This window comes from Euleptes europaea, chromosome 3 (genome assembly GCF_029931775.1).
Source record: "Euleptes europaea isolate rEulEur1 chromosome 3, rEulEur1.hap1, whole genome shotgun sequence".
NCBI lineage: Eukaryota > Metazoa > Chordata > Lepidosauria > Squamata > Sphaerodactylidae > Euleptes > Euleptes europaea.
Genome location: NC_079314.1, coordinates 121,772,396 through 121,787,254, shown reverse-complemented (window position 1 = coordinate 121,787,254; position 14,859 = coordinate 121,772,396). Strand labels below are relative to the sequence as shown.

The 14,859-nt window shown below is 52.6% G+C and overlaps 1 protein-coding gene across 1 annotated transcript in view; it reads right to left on the bottom strand.

Annotated features, from left to right (window-relative positions):
* The window catches only part of CCDC136 (coiled-coil domain containing 136), a 49,136-nt gene extending 47,829 nt beyond the window's left edge, over positions 1 to 1,307 (bottom strand). The window contains exon 1 of the mRNA XM_056846634.1: positions 1,256 to 1,307. Coding sequence (XP_056702612.1) covers positions 1,256 to 1,304 — 49 coding nt within the window. The 5' untranslated portion in view covers positions 1,305 to 1,307. The remainder of the gene's footprint in view (positions 1 to 1,255) is intronic.
* Positions 1,308 to 14,859: the final 13,552 nt, after the last annotated feature.

The window sequence follows — 14,859 nt, the reverse complement described above, 5'->3', positions numbered from 1 at the left end:
AGTTTGTGGGCTACCTGGAGGCACCTGGTTGGCCACTGGTTGTGTGAACAGACTGCTGGACTTGATGGGCCTGGGTCTGATCCAGTAGGGCTTTTTTCATGTTCTTATGTTACATTCTTAAGTTCCACTCTAGGCTACTGTACGTTTTGTGGGGAGAAAGCTGTCCCAGAATCAGAGCCCCAGAGAAGGGCAGCCTAAGTAGGGACCAGAAGAACAGGTTTTGGTGTTTACGGAGCTCCGATTACGGGGTTCTCTTAGGGTAAGCAGGAACCCCGTGGATTGGGGGGGGCGGGTTTGAGAAAGAGGAGGTCGGCCACTTGGAGTCTTGCCTGCTATAGGGATGCAGAGTTTGGGGGGGTCATTTCAATGACCCTCTTGTGTCCCCTGGGGGATCTCTCCATCGAGTGGCCCTGCCCCTCCCCGGTTGCCAGCCCGCCCCTGCTATTTATTCCCAATGGGAGATTGCCACCTCCCTCCCCCCCCCCAAAAAAGCATCTTATCCAGCCTCTCTCCTGGAGCTGGCGAGCCGATGATTACATAACTGGGTCATTTGGCACTTGGGAAAAGAGGGGAGGGGCAGCCCTTCCAGTTGCCAGCCCAGAGAAGCCCCCTCTCAGGCGGCAACACCGATATACACACCGTTCTAATGAGGGGGTCGAGAACAACCTTCTGCCCCTGGTGCGGAGACCTCTCTGGATGCAACCCGCAGGGGGGGCGCAAGCCAGGATTTAGCTGGCTTGACACCCACCCACTCACCCCCAAACCATTGGTTCTCCCTCTCGTGGCCCCTGTTCTGTTTCCCAAACACTGTCCCCCCAATGCTAAAGGTGTGCATTTGCACGGGGGTCTATTTCTCCCCCCCCCTCAAAAAAATAAACTCTTTGCTGCCTGGTGGTCTCATGCATAGCAAACCAGTCCTCAGCCAAGGTGTGACATTTTACATGGGGGGTGGGGACAGGTTGCATCCTGAGAGGCAGGAGGAGAGATCCAACACTGGTTGAGGACTTGTGGGGGGGAGCAGCTACAGGTGGAAAGAAGGGGGAGAAGAGCAATGGGGAGGGACGGGGGGGGGAGAAGGTGGAAAAGATGTGCAGGGGAGAAAGGCGCATGAAAGGCAGAGAGGCGGCCCAGGAGAGATGCTGAGGGATGCGAGGAAGGAGGGGGGAACTGGGTCTGCAGGGGGGGGGTTGGATGCACGGGACGGGGATGCCACAGCTGCAGCCCCCTTCCCTCTTTCCCTCCCCCCCCTACTGACCTGCTCTCTCCTTCCTCCTGCCTGGCAGCTGCATCCCCGCCGCTTCCATGGCCGTTCCTGGAGCAAGAGGCAGACAGGGGGGAGGGGGGAGGCTGGGGGGAGGGGGAGAGGAGGAGGAGGAGGAGGAGGAGCAGGCGGGGGCCACCCCCACCCCCCAGGCTGGCAGAAGAGACAGAAGGGGGGAGAGGCGAGGAAACCCAGCCCATCAGCACGACCCGGGCTGGCATATGGGGACATGCATTTGTGATGCTCACGCTGGCGCACACACACACCGGTGCTCCGTCTGCACCGGGCACAGATGCTACTGCCCTTCGGTACCCATCCCTGCCGCAAACAGCGCCGCGAATTCTCTCTTCAGCCAAGCTTCCAATGCACAGGCTCCAAATTGCATATTACCTGCACGCTGGCTCACGTTCACACATGAAGCAGCTTCATACTGAGTCAGACCAGCGGTCCATCGAGGTCAGTCAGGTCTACTCAGACTGGCAGCGGCTCTCCAGGGTCTCCGGCTTTCACATCACCTTCTGCCTGGTCCTCTTTAACTGGAGATGCCGGGGATTGAACCTGGGACCTTCTGCATGCCAAGCAGATGCGCTACCACTGAGCCCACAGCTCCTCCCTGTGAAGCTGCCTTCTGCTGAATTAAACCCTTGGTCCATCAAGATGACCCCAAACTATTTTTGTGTGTGTGAAGTGCCGTCAATTCGTAGCCGACTTATGGCGACCCCTTTTTGGGGTTTTCATGGCAAGAGACTAGTAGATGGTTTGCCAGTGCCTTCCTCTGCACAGCAACCTTGGTATTCCTTGGTGGTCTCCCATCCAAATACTAACCAGGGCTGACCCTGCTTAGCTTCTGAGATCTGACTGTGAGGGTCTCTGTCTTTGTGTCTCTGCTTTCCATCACCTGCTGTGTTATCAGTGAACTCGTAAAAGCAGTTCACACCTTCTGGTCTCAGGCGCCAGGCCTGATGGCCCATGTATCTTCCCCCCCCCCCGCTGTTCTTCCTGCCAGTACTCCCTCAGGCCGATGCGGCCTTGGAAGTGTGATAGCCGCCCAGACTTCCTGGGATCTGTCTGATGTTTTGTATTATGCCAAGCTTGTAACTTCCCATAACAATAAGTGTGAACCCCAGTGCCCCAGTGCCCTGGAGTCAATATATTCTGTAAACCCGTATAGCCCCTCACTTGCAACTTTCTACCTGTGCCTGTCTCATCTCCTGAAGGCTTCAATAAATCGATTGTTTCTGTATCAACGTCTGAGCAACTGATTTGGAGAAGCAAACTCAGAGAGGGGGATCTCTCACATTAAGTTGCAAGTCCTTGCCTCTCGGACTGCAGCTGTACCGCTTTGGACAGAATGTCAGCCGACGAGGACACCACCCCTAACCCCGATGCCCCCAAGGAACCGGACGAGCCGGAGAAGCCGGACCCTAAAGAGGAGGGAGCCAAGCCAAAGAAACCGAAGGGTCGCGCCCCCGACCAAGATCGGGACGGACGTCCCCGGGGGCTCACTTATTGGCTGGACTCTCCCAAGGGCTGGTCGCTCTCGCGGACTGCGGCGAAGGATCGCCGGTTGGCCTTCCCCAGCACGGGACTCGAAGGGGACCCGGCCCGCAAAGAGGCCCTCATGGAGGAAGAACGAAAGCAGTGGCAGGAAGACCGCCGGGCTATGCAGGAACAGATGGAGATCATGCAACGCGTAATGGGTGAGATGGCCACGACCCTAGATGCGCTGAAATTGCAACCTCCAGCCGGTGCTCCCCCAGACGGGGCGCCAGTAGTTCCGCCCGCAACCCCTGCCCCCCCGGCCCGTCGGGACCTGAAAGTCACGTATGACGGGTCGGGAGACCAGTTGACCTTTTTTATGGTCCAAGTAGACATTTTTATGCGGGAACAAGGCCGAACCTTCGTTTCTGAGGAGTCCCGGGTGCAGTACGTGGCTTCCTTACTGCAAGGGGAGGCGGCTGCCTGGATGGTGTTGCAGTATGAACTCCGCTCGCCGGTGCTGCGAACCCTGGACGAGTTCATGGTAGCACTCCGAAACCGTTTTGAGGACCCGACTCTAGGTGAGCGGGCTAAAGCCTCCCTGATGCAACTGCGCCAAGGGACTAAGTCGGTGGCGCAGTATGCAAGTGAGTTCCAGTCACTGGCTAGCCGAATTCTGGACTGGAGTGAGGCTACCTTGGTACAATGTTTCAGGGAGGGTCTCAACCCAGACCTCCAACATTGGGTCTTCATGCAAGGGAACCCCCCGGATGTGGAAGGTTGGGTTCGCCATGCTGCTGACATCGAGAATCGCAAACAACTCCTGAACTTGTCCAAGCAACGGATTGGGCGAAACCCCAGGCCCCGGGGTGACCGTGGCCGGGAACTCCGGCAAGGGGGTGGCGGGGTCCTCTCGGCCGCGGAACGCCGCAAGCGGTTCGAGGCCGGCGTCTGCCTGATCTGCGGGGGAAAGGGTCACTTTGCATCGCAATGCCCCTCTCGCTCAGGCCGTCCGACCCCTCCCCGCCAAACCCAGGCCGAGCCGACGAAACCGGCCGCCGACAGCCAGCCTCGCCGCAGAAGTGGACCACTGAGCCGGCGCTCCGGCGCACCCTCCGCTCTCCACGCACGTCCCCAGGATGGGGCATCCGACTCTACGGTCCCATCGGGGTCCCGGATTACAAATACCGTCTTTGATTCGGACGGCTCCCCGGAGGCCACTACCCCGTCCCCCTCTTCCAGCGAGGAGGAAGAGTGGGAACAGCCGGCAAAAAACGCCGTCGGTCTGCTGTAGAGGGGGCTCCGCAGCAGACCGTCCCTATCGTTGTGCAAGGAGCTCCACCGATGGTAAGCGCCCAAGAGGACAATGTATTTGTGCGTGTCCATCTGTCCCTACCCAAAGGGGGTCCCCCGTTAGAGGTCCCCGCGTTGGTCGACTCGGGGTGTGCCCGCACCATGATAAATGAGGAAACTGCCAAGAAGTTGGGTGTCCGGCGCAAGCGGCTTCCGGGACCCCTCCGTTTTTCCCAAATGGACGGGAGTGACTTTAAACGGGGCCCGGTGACCCACAGAACTGCAGCCGTGATTATGTCCGTGGGGGAACATTGGGAACGGTTGTATTTCACTATCGCCCCTATTGTAACCCCTGTGGTGTTAGGGATGAACTGGTTAAGGGGGCACAATCCCTCCATTGATTGGGTTAAACGGGTGCTTTCCTTCCCCGAAAACCCCTGTGGGTTGCATGACAAGGAACGGGTACTCAGGACTCCAGCCGCCGCACTGGTAGGGTCCCCCGCCCCAGTCTCTCCTCAATTACCCTCTGAGTACTCGCAATTTACTGATGTTTTTGATGTTAGAGAGTGCGACGAACTGCCTCCCCACAGAGAAACGGACTGTGCCATCGAGATTGTAGGGGAAGGCAAACTGTCTAAGGGAAAGGTTTACCCCATGAGCCCTAGTGAAAAGACAGTGTTGCGAGACTATCTGGATGTCAATCTGGCGAGGGGTTTCATACGCCCCTCCAAGGCTCCTTATTCAGCCCCAGCTTTCTTTGTAAAGAAAAAGACGGGAGATTTAAGACTGTGTATTGACTTTCGCAGACTGAACGCAGTCACCCAGTCTAATGCTTACCCCCTCCCTCTTATTCCTGACCTTCTAGCACAATTAAAGGAGGGCCGAATCTTCACCAAACTGGACTTGGTAGAAGCCTACCACCGCATTCGCATCAAAGAAGGAGACGAACCCAAAACGGCCTTTTCCAGTTGTTTTGGGATGTTTGAGTACCTAGTCATGCCGTTCGGACTTTCGGGGGCTCCGAGTGTCTTTATGCAATTAATTAATGAGGTTTTGCATGATTTGCTGTTTCGGGGGGTGGTGGTATTTCTCGATGACATCCTTATTTACTCTGAAACCATGGAAGACCATGTGCGCCTAGTGCGAGAGGTGCTCCAGCGGCTGCGGGAGCACAAACTGTATGCTAAGGTGTCCAAATGTGAATTCCACCAACCCTCCATTACATTTCTGGGGTATGTGATCTCCCACCAAGGGTTGGAAATGGACCCCGCCAAGGTCCAGGCAGTGCGGGACTGGGAACCCCCCACTACCCGCCGCCAACTTCAGCAGTTTTTGGGGTTTGCCAATTTTTACCGGAACTTCATTCCTAACTTTGCCCAAGTTGCGCTTCCCCTCACTGCCCTGTTGCGTACCAAGGACAAGGGGGCTAGCGCCGCGCTTCCCTCAGCCCGTTTGCAATGGTCCCCCCAGTGCCAGCTAGCTTTTGAACGTTTGAAGCTACTTTTTTCATCCGAACCCGTTTTGGCTCACCCAGATTGCACCAAGCCTTTTGTGGTGCAAGTGGATGCCTCGGATGTAGCCATGGGCGGGGCCCTATTGCAGAGGGATGAGGGGGGACGGTTGAGACCATGCGCCTACTTCTCCAAGAAGTTTTCCCAGTCTGAAATCAACTGGGCCATTTGGGAGAAGGAGGCAGCAGCGGTCAAACATGCCCTTACCATATGGCGACACTTCTTGGAAGGGGCCGAACTGCCATTCGAAGTGTGTACCGATCACAAGAATCTTGAGGCCCTCAAGGGGGCTAGAAAACTCAATGCCAAACAGGTTCGGTGGGCCCAATTCTTCGCTAAGTTCCGGTTCACTCTCAGACATGTCCCTGGCAAAGAAAATGCCCTAGCCGACGCTTTGTCACGACTTCCCCAGTATCGCAACGATTTCGATCGCCCAGTCGACTCCCTGTTCACTCCCGAGCAGCGAGGGGAAGTTCCTAGCTTAGCCGTCACCACCCGGTCCCAAGCCCGACCACCGGAGACCCCCCCTACACTCAAAGGCATCCCGGAAGCCTTCCAACAGCGACTCCGGGACGCCTCCTTGCAGGAGGAGGAGCATCATCTCCTCCCCACTGGTCTGGAACGTACCAACACTTGGTGGGTGCAAGGGGGGAAACTGTACGTCCCCTCCTCTCTTCGCAAGGAAGTATTGGGACTTGTACATGGTGCCAGGCTAGCGGGTCATTTTGGTTTCATAAAAACGCTTCACCTGGTTCGAAGACAATTCTGGTGGCCCGGTATGAGATCTGATGTAGAGTTGTATGTGCGCAGCTGCCCCACCTGCGCCACAGCCAAGAAACGGATGGGAAAACCCCCAGGGCTTCTCAAACCGCTTGAGAGCCCCTCCCGTCCCTGGGAAGTCATCGCCATGGATTTTATCACCGACCTACCTCCGAGTCGGGGAAAAACGGTTCTTTGGGTTATCACAGACCTCTTTTCCAAACAGGTTCACTTCGTTCCATGTGCAGGCCTTCCTTCAGCCCAGGGCTTAGCTAAACTGTTCATCACACACGTCCTCAGGCTACACTCGATCCCGAGGAAGGTCCTCTCCGACCGGGGGGTCCAGTTTGTTGCCAAATTCTGGCGGGCCTTCCTAAAGTTAATGGGAGTGGAAGAGCAGGGCCTTTCTTCCGCCTATCACCCCCAAACGGATGGTCAAACAGAACGAGTAAATGCGGTGGTAGAATGTTATTTGCGTTGCTATGTAAATTTCCACCAGGACGACTGGGTCGACCTGCTGCCATTTGCCGAATATGCGTATAACAATGCGCCTCATTCCTCTACCGGCTTTAGTCCCTTCCAAGTTATATACGGGACGGATTTCGGCCCTTTCGGTTCTGCCCCCGTCTCGCCAGAGCTCCAGTCTACCCCTGACCTTCAGGAGTGGATTCAGGTGGTTAAATCCACCTGGCCATGGTTGCTCAAAAATCTGGAAAGGGCAAAAAGCAAGTACAAGGAACAAGCAGACAAACACCGGTCTCCGGGATGGGAACTCAAGGTGGGGGAGCAAGTCTATCTGTCCACCAAAAACCTCCGCTCTCTTCGCCCCTGCAAAAAACTGAGCGACCGTTATGTGGGACCTTTCCCCATTACCAGAGTAATCAACGAGGTTACTGTGGAACTGGACCTCCCAAAAACTCTGAAAGGAGTCCATCCAGTCTTTCATATAAGCCTCCTCAAACCCTATGTGGCAGCCCCCCAGTTCCACCCCCCTCCCGCACACGAGATTCCTACCGTAGTAGGAGGGGACACCCATTTGGAAATATCCAAGGTTTTAGACTCCAAATGGAAGAAAGGGAAACTGTTTTACTTTGTTCGCTGGAAAAACCTTGGCTCCGCTCATGACGAATGGGTGGCCGCACCCCACATGGCGGCTCCTCGCTTAGTCCGGGAATTCCACCTTGCTTATCCCGATAAGCCTCGTCCTCTCGGGGACCCCGGGGGGGGGCCTTAAGGGGGGCAGAATGTGAGGGTCTCTGTCTTTGTGTCTCTGCTTTCCATCACCTGCTGTGTTATCAGTGAACTCGTAAAAGCAGTTCACACCTTCTGGTCTCAGGCGCCAGGCCTGATGGCCCATGTATCTTCCCCCCCCCCCCCGCTGTTCTTCCTGCCAGTACTCCCTCAGGCCGATGCGGCCTTGGAAGTGTGATAGCCGCCCAGACTTCCTGGGATCTGTCTGATGTTTTGTATTATGCCAAGCTTGTAACTTCCCATAACAATAAGTGTGAACCCCAGTGCCCCAGTGCCCTGGAGTCAATATATTCTGTAAACCCGTATAGCCCCTCACTTGCAACTTTCTACCTGTGCCTGTCTCATCTCCTGAAGGCTTCAATAAATCGATTGTTTCTGTATCAACGTCTGAGCAACTGATTTGGAGAAGCAAACTCAGAGAGGGGGATCTCTCACACTGACGAGATCAGGCTAGCCTGGGCCATCCAAACTATTTAGGGTGGTTAAAACAAAATCGAACTGTGAAGAGCTCCAAAAGGATCTCTACAAACTGGAAGAATGGGCATTAAAAAGGCAAATGAGATTCAGTGTGAGCAAGTGTAAAGTGATGCATATTGGGGCAAAAAATCCCAACTTCAAAAAAAAAAAGAGTTGGTTTTTATTCGCCGACTTTCTCTACCACTTAAGGGAGTCTCAAACCGGCTTACAATCACCTTCCCTTCCCCTCCCCACAACAGACACCCTGGGAGGTAGGTGGGGCTGAGAGAGCTCTAAGAGAACTGTGACTAGCCCAAGGTCACCCAGGAGGCTTCATATGCAGGAGTGGGGAAACCAACCTGGTTCTCCAGATCAGAGTCCACCGCTCCAAACCACCGCTCTTAACCACTACACCACGCTGACTCTCCAAGAAGAGGCTCTACTGCTGAGCCACAGCTCCTCCCTGTGAAAGTGCCTTCTACTGAACTAAACCCTTGGTCCATCAAGGTCAGCATTGTCTACTCAGACTGGCAGCAGCTCTCCAGGATCCCCAGCTGAGGTGTTTCCCATCACCTACTGCATGGTCCTTTTCAACTGGAGGTGCCAGGGATTGAATTTGGGAATCTGCTCCATCACCCAGCCACTACCACTCTCTGCCTTACACTGAATCGGACACTTGGTCCATCAAGGTGAGTATTGTCTACTCAGACTGGCAGCAGCTGACCAGGGTCTCAGGTAGAGGTCTTTCCCATCCCCTACTACCTGATCCCTTTTAACGGGAGGTGCCATGGATTGAACCTGGGACCTTCTGCATGCCAAGCAGATGCTCTACTGCTGAGCCGCAGCCCATTGTGGCTGGGAAATGGGCATCAGGAGCCCCTGACTCAGACAGCCAGAGTTCTGCCCCCTTGTCACGGCACAGAAGAGAGTGTCCACCCTTCCTTCTTCTTGCCACAGCCCCTCTCCATTCACCCTAGTGCATATGGGGATGCCAATCCCAGATAAGCATCAATGCCCCTTAGCTTTCCTCTGCTCTGGTTAGACCTCACCTAGAGCATTGTGTTCAGTTTTGGGCACCACAATTTAAGAAAGATGTAGACAAGCTGGAAGGTGTCCAGAGGAGGGCAACAAAGATGGGGAGGGGTCTGGAGACCAAGTCCTATGAGGAAAGGTTGAAGGAGCTGGGTATGTTTAGCCTGCAGAGAAGACTGAGAGGGGATATGATGATCATCTTCAAGTACTTGAAGGGCTGTCATATAGAGGAGGGTGCCGAGTTGTTTTCTGTTGCCCCAGAAGGTCGCACCAGAAACAACAGGTTGAAATTAAATCCAAAGAGTTTCTGTCTAGATATCAGGAAGAATTTTCTAACAGTTAGAGCAGTTCCTCAGTGGAACGGGCTTCCTCGGGAGGTGGTGGGTTCTCCTTCCCTGGAGGTTTTTAAGCAGAGGCTAGATGGCCATCTGTCAGCAAGGCTGATTCCGTGACCTTAGGCAGATGATGAGAGGGAGGGCATCCTGGCCATCTCCTGGGCATGGAGTAGGGGTCACTGTGTGTGTGTGTGTGTGGGGGGAAGTAGTTGTGAATTTCCTGCATTATGCAGGGGGTTGGACTAGATAACCCTGGTGGTCCCTTCCAACTCTGTGATTCTATGCTGTGCTTCAAATGTTCGTTTAGTGCTCTCCATCGGAGCATGCTTCTGACCTGACAAGCCTGCACGCTCATGGACGCACAGCAGGATGGGCCCTATGCTTGGCACGATACCACAAACACACCCACGCGCACAGGTGTGCGCTCTGCACCTCCTGCACCCACAGCTTGGCACAACACATCTTCCACCTGGCACACCCTGCCCACACTCCGCTGGGTCGGCAACGGAGAGAGAACATGGCACAGAAGGATGCTTCCAGCCCACTCTAGAAACTGTGCTTTTGCAGCCGATCGTCAGATGCTCGACGTTCATTTCGATTTTATGGAAGATGTTTGCCACCCGCAGACTCTCAGCATCTCACCTTCAGAGGCAGCTGATGGTTAAAACGCCCAGGAAAAACTTGCTGCTAGTTCGTTCTAGAGCAGCGTAAAGCCACAGCATCAAAATGACACAGTGAAACTAGAAAATTTATTTTTTCTGTACAAAGAAGGTCACGGGGAGCAATTAAAGCCATGCTGGCAGGGACCCGATCCACTGTGACAGCACTTTCCTCAGTGCAAGCAGCCTTCCACTGACCACAAAAAAAATCTTATAGAATAGAATCATGGAGTTGGAAGAGGCCATAGAGGCCATCTAGTCCAACCCCCCCCCCCGCTTAATGCAGGATCAGCCTAGAGCATCCCTGACAAGTGCTTGTCCAGCCACTGCTTAAAGACTGCCAGTGAGGGGGAGCTCATCACCTCCCCAGGAAGCCGATTCCACTGTCGAACAACTCAAACTGTAAAAAAAAATTCCTAATATCCAGCCGGTACCTTTCCACCCGCAATTTAAACCCATTCTTGCAAGTCCTATGCTCCTCTGCTGCTAACAGGAACAGCTCCCTCCCTGCCCTCCTCTAAGTGACAGCCCTTCAAATACTTCAAGAGAGCAATCCTGTCCCCCCTCAACCTCCTCTTCTCTGTACAAAACATTCCCAACTCCCTTAGCCTTTCCTTGTAGGGCTTCCTGGTCTCCTGGCCCCTGATCGTCCTCGTCGCTCTCCTCTGCACCCACTCTGTTCTGTCCACATCCTTTTTGAAGTGGGGCCTCCAGAACTGCACACAGGACTCCAGGTGCAGCCTGACTGCAGCTAGAGTTCTTATGAGATCTGGGGTTTGTTGATTCTTTCTGGTTTTAACAGAAAATGTTTTCTAACTATTATGGTAAGCCCCCTGGAACCACAAGGAAATGCTTTAAAAGCAAAAATAATAGAAACCAGGTTTCCTGGGATACACGTCCCAGAGCCCGCTCTGCTTTATCAGCGCCCCACAATTATTCCAACTAGACACGTGTCTCGACCGGCAACCTCTCGGCCAGGTCTGAAATGCGGATGACAGCCCTTTCCGGCTCCCAACGGGCAGGGTGTGGTTCGTTTGATAATAGGTTGAAGGCTTTTCTTTACCAAAGCCTTATCTCTCCGGCCTTCGGGTTCTTCCCTGGGAAAGTTGCACTCACAACACGCGCGGCTCCTCTCATTAGTTTTGTAAAATGAAATGTATTTTTAAAAACATAAAGAAAACACTCTCAAGTTCACAAGGTTGGAAGAGACCACAAGGGCCATCCAGTCCAACCCCCTGCCATGCAGGATCCCACGATCAAAGCGCTCCCGACAGATGGCCATCCAGCCTCTGCTTAAAGACCTCCAAAGATGGGGACTCCACCACCCTCCGAGGCAGCGCACTCCACCGTTGAACCGCCCTCACCGTCAGAAAGTTCTTCCTAATGTTTAGGTGGAATCGCTTTTCTCTTAGTTTAAATCCATTACTCCGTGTCCTAGTCTCTGGAGCCACAGAGAACAAGCTAGTGCCCTCATCAACATGGCATCCCTTCAAATATTTAAACATGGCTATCATGTCTCCCCTCAACCTTCTCTTCTCCAAACTAAACAAACCCAACTCCCTAAGTCTCTCTTCATAGGGCATGGATTCGAGACCTTTGACCATTCTGGTCGCCCTCCTCTGGACACGCTCCAACTTGTCAACATCCTTCTTAAATCGTGGAGCCCAAAACTGGACACAGTATTCCAAGTGAGGTCTGACCAATGCAATTCATGACAATTCATGCAATTCATGACAAGCAAATAAAACCATCCTACTCACTAGTGAAGGCCATCAGAACAAAAAAAAAACCCTTCAGGATGAGGCTAATGCCTTATTTTTATAAGGCATTAGCCTCATCCTGAATCAAGGTCGAACACTTAATCACTCCCCACCAATCAAGGTCGAACACTTAATCACTCTCCACTGAGCAACATTCAATCTTACAGCCATACACCTGTTACTTCCATACAACCCGGCAGTGCATGTGTACAATTGATGCACAATGTCCACCAGGGAGCACTGGAGTGGTATGACGGAGCTCCTTGCCTTTTGAAAAGCTGGAGGAATAAGAGCCCATTTTGGTCGCTGGGGGACCAGGGACGGGACAGAACCTCCACCCACTAAACAGACCCTTTTTGCTCAGGATTACAAGCGCACGCGCCCTATATCCTCAAGAACGAACCTCAGCAGCAGGGGGCCTGGCTTGCATGCAGAACTTAGGGTTGCCAACTTCAGGTTGAGAAATTCATGAAGGTTTTGGGATGGTGCCTGGAAAGGGCAGGGTTTGGGGAGGTTGCCAACCTCCAGGTAAGACCAGGAGATCTCCGGGAATTACAACTGATCTCCAGACGACAGAGATCAGTTCCCCTGGAGAAAATAGCTGTTTTGGAGGGTGCGCTCTCGGGGATTATACCCCGCTAAGGTCTCCCTCTCTGCCCCAAACCCTCCCCTCCCCAGGCTCCAACCCCTAATCTCCAGGAATATCCTACCAAAAGATAGCTGGGAAAGGGAGAATGCCCACCTGGGCCCTAGGAAAGTTATTATCACAGAAGAAATGACTGATCTCAGTGGCCTGAAGATGCAACCTGGTATTGTTCCAGATTATTCTGGCCAGGATTGATTCAGATATTCGCATGCACTTAAGAAGGCCTAGGCATTTAGCTAGATTTCCTGTATCAGGTCATTCATCTCCTGGAAAGAGAGACACCTGAACAACCTTTTCGGTGTGTCTGGGATATAGTACACAAGTGAAAATTATACTAGAGAATCATGCCTCCTTTTTATCTTTTTATTAAAACATCATTATTTACACTTTCCACAGAGATTCACTTACAATAATATACCATCCATTGATGTTACATCTCTCCAGGGTCAGAGGAGCATGGCTATTATATTAGGGGCTGTGCAACACGGGTAGGGTAATGCTGCTGCCGTCATCTTGTTTGTGGGCTTCCTGGAGGCACCTGGTTGGCCACTGTGAACAGACTGCTGGACTCGATGGGCCTTGGTCTGATCCAGCAGGGCCTTTTTTATGTTCTTATGTACATCGACAATTAAACCTGCTATTTAAACCTGTTAATATGGCTTAGCATACTTAAGCAGGTTACAGGCAAAGAGCAAGAAAAGGCTCCAGATCAGTTTGGTGTCCCATATTTTGTAGGTTTTCATAACCATCTTCCGACAATAGCTGGCTCTTCCACGTGAGGGGGCTTAAGGGTTTGGCTAATAGATCATCTCATAACCTCAAGCACCCTACAAAGTTATCTATATTTAAATATCGACTTCAAATACAGAGAAACTACCTTGGTTCACTCTTTCTACTTTTTATCATAACGAGGAATATCGAAAATAGGGGATTACAAGGTGTGTGTTTTTTACACATTTGACTAGCTGCTGGACCACACCCTTTCACACACCCGCTGAATAATACACTTTCGATCCGATTTCCATGCACCTTAGTGACCATTTGCAAGTGCGTTTTACTGTTTCACATGGTAAAATCCAGTTGCAGAGTGCATTGAAAGTGGATTAAAAGTGCATGCTTTGGCGCGTGTGTTTAGTTGGCTGTTCGTGCCATTTTCAGATGCTTCTCCCATCTGGGCACAGACATATTATCTTGATTGATCTTAAATTATACTGTCCCTAATTTATGAAAGGCTGTATTAGTCCATTACTGTTTTGTTACTTGTTCCTTGTCTAAGTATTTTATTACAGTCAGGGACCATCAAATAATGTCCAGGCTGTTCTGTTCTGGGTCTCTGAGTTCTCTGTTAAGTACACTTAGCTAAGAGATGAGGTCAGTTGTAATTCTGGCCTGCAGAAGCATCCTCCTACTAGGGTTCCCAGCTCTAGTTTAGGAAATACCTGGAGATTTTTGGGCAGAGCCTGAGAAGAAGAGTTGGTTTTTATATGCCGACTTTATCACTTAAGGCAGAACCGGCTTTCAATCACCTTCCCTTCCCCTCCCCACAACAGACAACCTGAGAGGTAGGTGGGGCTGAGAGAGCTCTAACAGAGCTGTGACTAGCCCAAGGTCACCCAGCAGGCTTCATGTGTAGGAGTAGGGAAACAAATCGTTCACCAGATTAGCCTCTGCCGCTCATGTGGAGGAGTGGGGAATCAAACCTGGTTCACCAGAGTCCACTGCTCCAAACCACCGCTCTTAACAACTACACCTCGTTGGCTGAGGAGGGCGGGGTTTGGGGAGGGGAGGGACTTCAATACCATAGAGTCCAATTGCCAAACCGGCCATTTTCTCCAGGCGAACTGATCTCTATCAGTTGGAGATCAGTTGTAATAGCAGGAGGTCTCCAAATAGTACCTGGAGGTTGGCAACCCTAATCCTCCTCCTTGACCTTCTTAGCCCAGACCAGCCACTGTCCCTCTACATTCCTGGCCATATCTGTGACATTATAAAGCATCCTCACATGTGGTCACCCTAGTGCAGGGGTGGGGAACGTCAGTCCCGGGGGGCGCTTAAGGCCCGCGAAATCATTTGGTCTGGCCCTTCGTGGGCCCTGGCAGATCTCTAGCTCAGAAGGATCTAAGACTGGCGATCCAACCCCCCTCCCGCGGACAGGAATAGGCTCTATTCAAGGCGGATGTGAGTTTGTTTTGCCGAGAAAAAGAACCTTTTTCTCCCCCTTGCAGAAGAGTCGTTAGCTATGGAGCTGCTAGGACTGCCCAAGAAACTGTGTTAACCCTTTCCCACCCGGGCCATGGAGAAACGTATTGGTTGGCTAATTTTTAAGCTGATAATTTTGTCTGGCCCACGAATTATGTTATGAATATCCAAATGGCCCTTGGGTGAAAAAAGGTTCCCCACCCCTGCCCTCATTTATA